General features: G+C 50.8%; 1 protein-coding gene across 4 annotated transcripts in view; it reads right to left on the bottom strand.

Moving 5' to 3' along the window:
* Positions 1-4,398: 4,398 nt before the first annotated feature.
* The window catches only part of NTM (neurotrimin), a 400,089-nt gene continuing 391,991 nt past the window's right edge, over positions 4,399-12,496 (bottom strand). For 2 of the 4 annotated variants that reach the window (XM_061202237.1, XM_061202235.1), the window contains 2 exons: positions 9,833-9,865; positions 4,399-4,499 (listed from right to left, as the gene is read on the bottom strand). In XM_061202237.1, coding sequence (XP_061058220.1) covers positions 4,399-4,499; positions 9,833-9,865 — 134 coding nt within the window. The remainder of the gene's footprint in view (positions 4,500-9,832; positions 9,866-12,496) is intronic. The other 2 variants (XM_061202238.1, XM_061202236.1) reach the window with 1 other exon arrangement.

Consider the following 12,496-nt stretch of genomic DNA (forward strand, 5'->3'; position numbering starts at 1 on the left):
GATACAATCTCAGTTCTTAGCTGTTTGTCTGCTGACTGTCATGTGCACATGTATTTGGTCAGTAGTAGCAGGAGAGCCTGCAGGCTCATGGGGTGGGTGCTGTCACTTGGCCACCTCTCTCCTTCTGCATAGATTTTTCTCCTCTAATGTTAAGTACCTCAAATGTTTACCATCGTAAGAATAAAAAAAATTGTGGGCGTTTTGCTGTTCCCAGATGATACCTTTTTTTAATCAAACAAACCCACACATGAGAGGGACCATCCTGTGATTGGTGTGACTGCTTTCCCTTCCGAACTCACGGTCCAGAGGTATAAGATAAAGATGGGGTCAGTCCAGTGAAATGTGCTGAACCTCCATCAGGTTCCAGTGTCAATTCATTTGCTAACTTCCCTCCAGCGTGAAGAACAAGAACTGTCCATCATCACCGTCATTATCACCATCCACAGTGACAGAAGCGAACATCTGTGGATCACCGATGGCAAAGATAGCCCCAGTTCTGCGAGTCCCACTCATCAGAAGGCGGTCCTTGTACAAGTACTACAACGCTGCAAGTTAGACATCTGAACCGATTGTGCAGAAGAGTTGATGGGGAAAGACTTAATGGTAGGAACTTGAGCACAGCTGCACTCGTGGGAAAGGACAGATACTCTGTTGAAAGAAGATGAATGGGATTCTCTGGGAGTGTGTGGTTAGGGCTTGAACCTCCCCACTAGTACTCCCCCCAACACACACACTACTATGGGATAAAATCTGCAAAACCTCAATCATGATTTCCCCAAAGGACAGCCTAAGGTTAAAGGTAGTGGCTGAATCCTAAAGTATGACTGCGACTTGACTGGACCCAAGGGGTCCAGTATGTTTGAAATCCAGTCCGGCCCATAGTAATGGTCATCCATTAGCACCTGTGCCATGAAAAACAACTGCACACGCTATTCAGGATGCTTTCTTTACTAGCTCTAGTGAGCACTGTCTTGCCAAGCTCGTTTCCTGAGAAGAGAAGCCTAGAAATCACCCCTATGAGCGCCTATCAAAGCCATGTCCTCCTGGATTGAACTCTGAGTCTGGTTGAAGGCCCTGTCTCATGGGCACCCTTTAGAGACTGAAATTCAGCAGATCAGGGCTTATGTGTTGCACTAAACAGAAGAGGAGAAGAAACCCCTCGGGAGGCAGGGCAGGGAGTTCTCCTACCTGCTGAGCCAGCAGTCAAGGCAAAACTGGTTCTACCAGAAACGTGCTAGTGAATGACCAGAGCTCCAAAGAGCTCAAGACAAGAAGGGCTATGGAACCGGCACAGGTGAAAGGTGAAAGGAAGTCTTCCTCATCAACGTCACAGTTGGTCAGGACAGACCAGTCCTTCCTGCGAGGATGCTGACGGGTGAACTAAACCACGCTTAGTAAACCTGAATGAGAAAGCTCTGAATCACATGGAGGTTACCTGCCACTCTGTGCTCTTGTCCGGGAAGACTCTGTCTGCAGATGCCCTGGTACATCTTATTCAGAGGGGTTCTGGGCTCAAGTTTAGAAGTATGGAAATTCCCTGTGTTTTTCCCACTCTATTCCCTCTATTCCCGTGACCCACGATCTGCACGGAATTCCTCTGGTCCGTGTCTATAGAAGTTCCAGTCACAGGAACGCTAGTGAATCTCACCCATTTTTATTCAAAGGAGACCCAGAGCCCCTTGCCTTTAGCAGTTCTGAGACATAAGGAAGGAATGACTCCAGTGATGCGAGGCTTGGTCCGACTATTCCAGTTCACGCTGCCAGGAAGAAGCCGGAGAATCTGGCACCTGGTGGTGTGGGCGGAAGGGCAGAAGGGCACAAAGAAACACGAAGGGGATGGGGGGAGGGAGAGGGATGGATTGGGAGTTTGGGGTTGGTAGGTGCAAAGTATTACATACAGAATGGATAAACAACAAGGTCCTACTGTAGAGCACAGGGAACTATATTCAGTATTCTGTGATAAACCATCATGGAAAAGAATTAAAGAATGTATAAAATAAAAAGAAACATGAAGTCAACAAGATTTTCTCAATGCTGCCAGAAGCAGCTGAAAATGAAACCACTCCTTTCCAAACACTTCCTACTCCTCTCAGGTGGAACTGGCCCCCAGGGACACAATCACGGTAATCCCTGGGTGATTCGGCTCTGACCTCATTTCTGCCTCTCGGTGAATCTTCAGCTACTCATTTAATTCCCAGAATCAATCAGAACAGGTTAGAATTATTTGAAAACTATTCTGCATTAAACCGTACCTTTTCTCCTAATTTGTAGTTAGAGGCAAGGTTTGGGGGGCAGGCTTGGATGGAAGAGAGTCCCCCAAACACTGGTGGATGGGACTGGGGATTCATCAATACTCACCCACAGGGACTTTTTGGGCTATGGCTGCACTCTAATGCCTTCCAGAAATAATCACACGTGAAAGCCATCCCCTAACTGGACTTGCCATCTGCCCAGGTTATGAGGGGAGGTGTGTGGCCACAGCAGGACCTCCTGAAGGCAGTGGAGGTGCGGTCACCACGAGGCCCGCCTCCCGTGCTTCTGATGGAGGAGAAGTGTGGTTCCCCGAAGCCCTGCCTGTCGTCAGAGCCCACTCCACAGGGGGCCCCACTCCACCCATGAGGGGTCCACAGAGCAGTAGCCTGAATCCAGAGCACGACCCCCCTCCACGTCCCTCACACCTGAGCCAGGCAGGCTCTGCTCCCCTCCCCCCACTTGAGAATGAGGTACCACACCAGGTAAAGAGGGACATGGAACACTTTTTAATGTCAAGTCAGAGACAACCCCTCCCTCCCCCAGCCCCTAATCCCACCTGCCCTCATCACATCACGACCCCTCCCCGAGGCTCCTCTGGTTCCCAGACTTCGGGGGAGGAAGAAAAGTTTACCTAAAATCTGCGTTTTCTTCTCTTTCATACACACGCACACAAAGGTGGGAAATTAAATAAAATAAACCAAGAGGATTCGATTCTCCAGTGGTCACAAAGGCATCAGAGATTCCCATAATGGGCTAAAGCGAGTGGTTACTGACTGCTGAGTTGGTCCGGCTGCTTGCTGTCTGTCCGTGCCCGAGGCATGACGGAGAAGCCCCCCGCGTTAGCCCTCGCCTCCGAGAGCGGCCCCTGGAAAAGATGCTGAGCCTGTGTTAGTGTTTTGTTTCTCTTTTCACTCTTTAGAAATGTCTCTGACATGTGAATAACCCAAGAAAATAAAAAGGCAGGAGCTGATTGCACAATTACCAGTAAACTCTATCATCTTTTAGAAGAGCAACACACAGCTAACGCCATATACAGCATGCAGTAATGTCTGAGAAAGGACCCTGCTGAGAAAGAAAATGGCTAGAACCCTAACAACAACAACAAAATATGTATATATATATACTGTATAATATATGTCATCAAAAGAAGCATCGCCAGCAAACTCAAGATATGGTGCAGGTCACCCTTCCGTTTCTAAACAGCATGTAGAAGTGTAGTATTGTCTGCAATAAATGCCAGAATAAGAAGAAATCTGTAGCGCTGGTGGAGATGTTGGTTAAATTGTATGTGTGGATTTTTATTTTTTTTGGTGGATTTGCCAAATCCTCAGCAGGTGGCTAATGCCTGGTGTGCTGTCCACCCGCTGTAAACCTGGGTAACAAGTATACTATCCATGCTTAACGTTTAACAAACATACTTCTCTTCACCTCTTTCACTTGTGTACTTTTTTAGTTTTGTCTTGTTTTTGCACTAAGTTTTAGACTCATATCAGAAAATATAATTAATAAAATTAATAATGAATCAGAATCCCTTATGATCCATGATGTCCATGTAGTAAAATGAAAACAAAAAAAAGTTTAACAATATCTTTTGTGACTGTTGATTATGGGATGATTGTAGCTGACAGGCTGTCTTGTTTAGTTTTCCTTTTTATTTATCTTTTTGTTGCTGCGTTTCATCACACACACAATAGGGACACAGTTCAGGAATGGGCCTGCAAGCCTCCCTCTGAGTTCTTCTCTACTGACTGATTGAATCGGGGTGGCCGACTCCAGAACTTTCCTTGGGGGGGGCACTGTGGTGGGCAGAGCGGCTGAGCCCTTGCCCGACTGGTAACGGAGGTCACGCCATGCAGCTTGCGGGTGGGTCCAAAGCCGCGTGCATTCTTCCCGTTTGGAAAAAGAAAGAAAACTCAGCTGTACCTACGTGTCTGCGAGGCGATTTCCAATGCCCTTGTTCAACCTGTTTTCCCAAAGTCTTCTCTGTCCCCCTCCCTGGAATTGGTGTCCCCTTAGGCTCTGAATTTCGTGGGATTGTATCTGCTTTAGGGCGGGGATGCTCGCGTTGCTCCTGGTCGCCGCGGCTGATGTGTTGGTGGTGGCGGTGACGGCAGCTTCTCCCCGGCGGGGAAAGTGGCACTCACATCAGAATTTGAGAAGTAGGTGCAAAACCAGAAGAGGCAGCAGCCAAACGCAGCCAGCCCTCCTCGACGCTCCATTGCTCACTTCGCTGATGGCGCCCGGGCCTGCAGACAGAACACACCTGTCGTGAGCCTGGCCCCTCCCACCGGGAGCGGCCAGCATCCCAGCTCCATACCCAGAGGCTGCGTTAGCCTTGATCCCATGGGCACAGCTACGTGGTGGGGCGCCCACCCGGGCAGGAGGGACCTCAGGTTACAGTGTGCAGGTGCCTGCTACTCCTCTGCTGTCAGAACACGCTGAGGCCGTGGCTCAGGGGCAAGTTCAAGAAAAAGGTGGCTGATTAATCAACACCTTACACAGAGCTTCAATAAAGCGAGACCCCTGCACTTTCTGCATCATCGTCCAATCCCTCTGAGCACTGCCCGCCTTAAACATTCACGTGACCCTCCTGTCATGCAGGACAGGGCTCGCTGGACACACCAACTGTCCCCTGCGGCTGCTGCACTGGCCTCGGTGCCCCTTCTGTCGATCACTCGGTCCCAGGGCAGCGCACTTGGCCTCTCCCCCATCTGGATCAGGTAACAGCAGACCTCACTGAAGTATCACATGCTTGAAAGGTCCAAACCAGCTCGCCTGAGGTGGAGGGGGGATGAAGCAAAGGGACAGGTGGCCTTTGGCCGTGTACACAGGAGGAAGGGAAGATTTCCATGGACACTGGGATGCAGAACGTGCCATGGTGTGTGTCTGTGGGGGGGAGACGGATGGCATATTTTCCTAAGAGGCACACACCAGCCTGACCTGCACACAGATACTCTGAGATGGAGCCACAGTCGGGAGGCAAGAAAACTATGAGGTCATAAAATTCCCCAGCAGCTCCCCTATCATTTGAAGCATAAGCTTTGTGGCTCCCTCAGCCCCGTGGCCATGAACGCCCGTGATAAATGGAGCTATGATTCAGGAACAGTACACACAAGTTTGGATGCCTGGATGAATTAGGCACCTAATGAAGCAGGGCATCTTCTCAGACTGGACTTGCTCTGGAAGGCTCTTGCATTGGATTTAACGGAGGCATTTAAAGCTCGTGTCCCCCCCTAAGTCCATGTCCTCACTGGGTTGAAGGGTCAAAGCCAGAACCTGCTTGCCTGACTTGGATGCTGGACATGGAGACACTTCTGGCTAATGCAGATCAGCATCAAATCAGGCTTCTTGATTCCATATGGAATCATTCCAAGTCCTAGAAGTCCTGGCCTGGAAGCACTGCCCCTGTGATTTATTCCTTAGACCTTTGGGACAAATCCCTGATCCTGGGCCAGTGGCTAAACAGTTAGGAGTTTGAAATGCACCAGGTCATCCAATCTCTGTGTCTCTGGTGCCTGGCTCAAACTGCAGGGGAGCAAAATTGTCACCCCAAAATGTCTCTTTAGCATGCAGATTATTTCCAGCTGAAAGCAATCAAGGCCCAAAAGACTTAGGAAGAAACTGTGCCCTTCCCCCTAACTACCTAAAGAATGTAGAAAGAAGACCTGTACCAGGAAGGGAGCTGTCACCATAGGTAACGACAGTGTGAACTGGGTGTGGAGACAGGGAGGAACCTGCAAAATCTGTTAGTTACTGTTCCTCTCTGTGTCCATCTCCCTGCCTGGCCCAGAAATCACTGTCCACCAAACATCCGCCTTGCCTTCTCCATGTGAATTGCCTCCCCTCCCTCTGAAGTCCTAAGCCCCTACCCCCAACATCCTCTATTTTTTTTAAAAAAAAATTTATTTATTTGGTTGCACCAGGTCTTAGTTGCAGCATGCGAACTCCTAGTTGCGGCATGCATGTGGGATCTATACCCTGACCAGGGATCGAACCCAGGGCCCCTGCATTGGGAGCGTGGAGTTTTAACCACTGCACCACCAGGGAAGTCCCCCAATATCCTCTTTTGTCTTTAGCTGAAGGTGGTATTTAAGGTGAAGCTTTGGGACATTTTGGTGTGTTAATCACTTTTCCTAGGCCTCTTCCATGTATACATGTTAGTAAATTTTTGCTTTATTTTCTCCTGTTACTCTGTCTTATGTCGATTTAATTCTTAGACCGGCAAGAAGAGCCTAGAAGGGTAGAGGAGATTTTCTTCCTCCCCAACAGCAGTGCTCCCAAGGCCTGAACTTCTTGGCAGTGCAAGTTCTCCTGAGGAGAAGGACAGCAGACGCCTCATCTGCTGCCCGCCAGGGAGGTGAACGTCTGGGCAACACACAACTGAACGCTCTCCTTCTGCCGGTCCACTGGGATACCCGTGACAAAGGAGCATCCCTACGAAGCTCCATTCAGATTTGCTTATCGTCGACCATTCAATTGGTTGCATCTTCTGAAATCTAACTACTATGTTTCTATATAAACCACCACCAGAAACTCTAGCCTTTATATCCAATCACTGCTATCTACACAGCAGTCTTTGGAATCTCCGGAGAGAAGCCGGCCCCAGGGCTTCTAGAGCCAGGAGTTATCTGTTCCTCTCCTGTGAGAAAGCCCTTCCTCTCTGGACCGCTCCAGGATCCTTCCAGGAGACCCCGGCCTCTGCCCGAGGCCAACTCTGAGACAGGGAGGTTGTTCTGAGTCCCTGGGAGCAGCTGGGTTCCAAGTCTGACGGGAGGGTTGGTGGCTGCACCCCTCCCCGGGCGCCCACTGGTCCGCGATTCCAAACGCATCCTGCACGCCCGGCCCATGGCGCCTGGACAGACACGCGTCTGTTCACACAGGTTTCCTCTGCCACCTCTTTTCTCTCCTGAACACTGGCTCACACAGCTTTGAAACCCACTCCCCACTCCCCCCCAGCACAGCCCTGCCGTCCCCGCTCCTGGTAAGAGAAGGGGGACGTCGCCAGTTCCCGCATGGAGATGCTCTCTGCCTCTGCTGCCTTCCAACCCTCTGGGCTGCCTGGCCAGCAGACGTCTCCAGGGAGGAAGATGAAGGCCGCACGTGCCAGGCAGACAGCCCAGCAGGGGCCTGGCTTGATGACCAGCTCAGAAAAGTCAGCAACCTTGTCTGCCGGCCACGGAGTCTGCAACGCCCCACAGGTGGCGGCTTGGAGCTGGCAAAAGCGCCCGGGGAACCTGGCAACGGCCTTGCGCGGCAGGGGCTCTGGGTCGCCTGTACTGCTCCGGCTCCTCCCGTGCCCTGGGACACACGCAGGGAGCCTGTGGGGAGGGGGCCTGGTTCCCTGTCAGAGAACTCCTCCCAGAGAAGAAAGGAAAAGGCCGCTGGGTGTGCCGGGGGCCCTCCCTGTGTGATGTTCCGCGGCCACCCCCTGGCCAAGGTGGGTCCGCGGGGTTGTCACTCCCCTGGACACCACTTCCAGCCTGGCCTCGCCCCCCAAGTGCCCTCCCCTTGCCCCGCCCAGCCGCCCTCCTGGACACAGCTGCCTGCAGGAGGAAACAGGGGTGGTCCCTGGAGAAACCCAGAGGCGGGGTCTGCTCACATCCTCTCAGAGGAGGTGCACCTGCTCTCCGCCACCTGCGCCTGGACCCCCCGGGTTGACTCCTTGTGCCAACTCCAGGCTGATGTGTCTGTGACTCCAAGCTGATCAGACCACTGATGGATTGGATTCCTTCAGCCTTTACAAAACCTCCCAGCTGCTCCATAGGACACGCACTGCATTTCCTAGTCTGCCTGCCATCTGCCTCCTTAGCCTCGCACCCTGCCCCCACCAGCAGGCGTGCACCACACATATGTGTGCGCACACGAGCGTGTACCTTCCAGCCTATTTTATTTAATTCCCATCCTTGCACCTTCTGCCTGAAATGCTCTTCACCCGACTCACTCCCACTCCTTGTTCCAGGTTCGATTCTGGCCCCAGTCACCTCTTCCAGGCAGCCTTCCTTGACTTACTCTGGTTCGCTGCCACAGCACCATACACATCCCACTATTAAAATATGCACCAGCCTGTCCTACAACTATCTTTATGTGTCTCACATGCATTTCTTCCCCTATGCTGTGAGCTCCATAAGGGCAGGGTCTGTGCCTAGCTGGGCCCCCAACAGGTATTTAATAAACCTTTGTTGAAAGAAGGAAAGAACCAGAACATTGTGACCTGTGCTACGTGTCCATACTTACTTTGTCTCTGTGTTTTTCTTTTTCTTAAGATTCTACTTGGAAATAAACCCACAAACCAAACCAAAAACAAAGCAAAACATTCTCTCCTACCTTGCCTTTGGCTTTACGTCCATTTTCTCGTCTGAACACCCTTCCCCCCTATTTCAAATGATTTCCAATAAAAGTCACTGAAAATTCTTGTGGTTGAGGGAAGATATTCACAGAAGTTAAGCCATATTGGTTAAAATTCCAAGTGGAGGGCCTGCAACTGGAAAGGGGTTACTACCCCGTAAAGCCCCTCACATAGGAGATGAAGGTTATTATCTCCTGCCCTAATGTGTGGAAACTCAACCTCGGAGGCCTTAAGTGACTTCCCCAAGGTCCCTCGACTTCTGTCTCCAAATACAATTATCTTTCCACTAACTCAGAGCTGTCGCTTTGTGGAACTTGCATATCTCCAGCGAGGAAGAGAGCAGAGAGTGAGGCCACAGGACCTGCCCCCCTGGGCATGGGTCAAGGTGGGGAGCACACAGGCCCTCCCACACTGAGCGGCACAGGAAGATCGCCATGAGAGGAGGACCTGCTGTCCAGGCAGCTATGGATCCCAAGCTCCTGGAGCAAGGCCCTCTCAGGGCCCTGGCTGGCCAGAGCGACAGCCCAGCCCATCTGCCCGGTGACTCGGCCACACGGATGAGATCTCTGCCCTTCATCCAGCCATGCTTCCACTCTGCGTGGAATGGCTTTATTGCCTCAATCTCATTATAGAACTCTGGAGGCCTACAGAGACTAATCACCAGGACCATTAGGGTCCCGGAGAACTGTGATGAGTGTCAATTATCCATCGGAAACATCTGGACGGAATGAAAGCCTCAAATAAGATGCATTTTATTTGTAGCCAAGTGACTCACCCAAGAACCTCCCCCTTCCTTCCCCTTTCCCCTCCCTCCTGCCACTTCCCTTCCAGCTCCAAGTTAGAGAGAGAAAGAGAGAATGGGGTAAGCAGAGGCCAGCATGCAAGGCCAAGGTCTAAGAAGATCATTGCATTAGAGCATCCATGTGCAAAGGAAAGAGGCGGGCCCGGTACAGAGGGGTCCAGACATAGAGCTATTTTGGGCACTGACAGGTCCTCATTAGTGCTGGCAGCAAAGACAAGTTAGACTTCTGCAGGGGAGGCACCCGGGGAGAATCAGATGTCCTTGGGGACAGTTAATCTGAATCGACACAGGGCTGGCCCGAGGTCAGGCGGTTCCCACCGGGCTGCCTCCTGGGGTTAGTGCAGAAGAAAAGGCATCTTGCAAGAAGGCAAAGAGTCTTGTGCACCTCAGCCCACCAAGGCAACAGCTGCCTGGAAGGTAAGCATACCAACCTTTCCCAGGGGTCAGAGCTGTGGTTTTGACTTCTAAAAGAAATGAAAAACAAGCCACTGTTAAGGCAGAGAGCAGCCAGAGACATTCACTTTACCCTCTGATGGTTTTGGGGAAGGAGGCTGAACTTCTGGCCCAGCCCCCATGCTGTTCTGACCACAGCCCAGCCCCCAGACGTGCACCCCTCTGGTTTGCTGGGAAGTCAGTTGCCAAAGGTTGAGTGGGGGCCGGGGAAGGATGTGAGTGATGGTCACATTGGAACCCTGACCCAAAGACAGCCAGCACCCCTACCGTGTCTTAGCAGGGGATGCCAGTACCGTGGAGCCAGAGGTCCCAAGCCAATAAACACTTTTTGGAGAATAGCCTTCTTTCTTTGGCCACCAGACTCTCCTCTAATTAGTTGAAGTCTGCAGGCTTTAGTATAAAACTAGCTGATACAAATAGGCCCTCCTACAGCAATCTGAATGCAGGTAGCCAAGCTCTGTTTGAGATGTAAAGTTAACTGGCATTTATCAGTGCATCTTAGAAATACTGGGGAGCGAGGTTCCACGTACCAGGGGAGCCCAGACCTTTGATAGCTGACCTCTCTTGATGACTCAGACTACAGGAAGCTGGCCCAGAGGGCTTCCTCTCTCTTGAGCAACCTAAGGCAATAAGACCTGCATCCCTGCTGCTGGGACCCACCTGTGCAAATGCTGGGCACCAGCCCCTCTCTGCTGGCTGACCCAGGAAACACCCTCATTCACCAATTCAAGCTCTCAGGCCAATCCACAGAGCCTGTTCTGCTGACCAGCCAGCAGTGGGATGACCTCTCATCTTTCACCTCCCTCTTTAGCTGGGGGCCTCTGCACATGTTCACCCTGGATACAGAGGGTGGGAAATCCTTCCACAGTGTATATGGGTATCAAATCACCATGGTGCACACTTTAAATATCTTATAATTTTACTCATCAATTATACCTGAAATAAAGGAAAATAAAGCTGAAAAAAAGAAAATGACATTAAAGTCTTTTGCATCAAAGTGATACAATTCTCCATGCAAAGGTCCTCGCATGTAGAAGGAAAGACAACCTAGAAATAACTCAGCCTAAATTCGACTAAAACATTTGGCCAAAATCAGGTATGTCCCTGTGCATTCAAGCTCTCAGTCTACTCTTTAAAGGCATCTGAGATACGATGCAAATCTTGATCCAAGTGGACATTAGCAACACTGAGAAGCCACTCCGTGGGGGATCTAAAATCAAAAGATCAAAGGGGTGACTCAGAGAAGATCTGATGTACAGTCAGGGTGGTAGAGAAAAGCCAGGAGCGCTGGTCCACGCTGTCTGCTGTGCGTTTAGCAAGGACAGTCCCTTGGAGAGATTACTGGGCCCTCAACCCCAGCCTAGTAGCTAACTAGGGGCTGTTTTCCTGAATTGTCTCATTCGGGCCCCACTGTCTTGAGCCTCCCTGTCCCAGGACGGAGGTGACTGGAAGGAAGGAGGACCGTCTGCAGAGAGATGCCTGGAGGCCTAAAGGCATCATGGCCTTCCACCCCCAAACCACAAGCGGTGCAAAGTAGGGCACGTGTGAGGGAGGGCAGCCCACAGAGTGATGGGGGCCTGGCTTAGACTCTGCCAGAGGGAGGGCGCAGGGAGGGGTTCTACCTGGTGGTCTGGCTTGTTGGAACTATCGGGAAGAGGAATACAGTGAAAGCACATGCTCCTGCAGTGCTCTGGAGCCAGAAGTGATCTTCTATGAGGGCAAAGATCTGAAAACAGCTTCAGCTTAGCTGTTCCATCCAGATCCTTTCCTGGTGAATCTCCAAGGTCATCATGCCTTGGTGTCCACATGGGTAAAGGGCTATTTGACACTCATTCTGGACTTTCCTAGAACTTAACCTTGGGCTTTTCCAGGTGGCAATGCTTCAACCCCTCTGCCACTCATGTATCTCACCACAGTGAGGAGGGAAATGTAACCAAGGCATTCTTTATAGTTACTGGAGACCTCCTGCTGAGCTCCAGCCCACTCCCTGTGATTTGGTTCTAAGAAGAGATGTAGAAACTGTTTCTACATCATGTTTATCATCATGAGGTGCTATCATCCCCACTGGGCCCAGCTTCCGGGAGTGTGAGCCTCTTCGAACCTCCAAGCGTGTACGAGCCCCGAGCTCAAGGCTTTGCGTTAACCCTTGGCTATCGACAAAGACAACAATCCCTCAAATCTAAGCATGTATTTTTCTCACCAAGAGCTAGCCTGAAATGTGTGATCTTTTTGTTGATGTATTAAGGTGAAGCCAGGTAGAGTGGGAGAAAAAGAAAGAAAAATGAAAGAAAAATAACATAGAAACAACAAAAAAAGAACTGCTCCCTTTAAGCCTCCAAGTTAATATCTCTGGTCAAGCCATGAAGTGATCTTTCTGCCACCAAGCCCAGCTGAATCCAAGTACCTAGGTGGGCAAAGGGCTGCTGTCTGATTCTAGTGGGTGGGGTGGGGCTGGTTTCACACCAGGATGGTTATACAGGACAAATAAACCTTCTAGAAACAGCGCGAAGGGATCTTTTTTGGTACCTTCTGTATTTAGACACACGTGCCATAGAAATGCTCACTGCTGGGTGGCTGCCCTTAATTAACTATATCTTTCATCCTCTGTAGGGAAAAACAGATCGTCTCTGCCACTGCAACTG

Source organism: Eubalaena glacialis, chromosome 10 (assembly GCF_028564815.1).
Source record: "Eubalaena glacialis isolate mEubGla1 chromosome 10, mEubGla1.1.hap2.+ XY, whole genome shotgun sequence".
In the NCBI taxonomy this organism is placed as follows: domain Eukaryota; kingdom Metazoa; phylum Chordata; class Mammalia; order Artiodactyla; family Balaenidae; genus Eubalaena; species Eubalaena glacialis.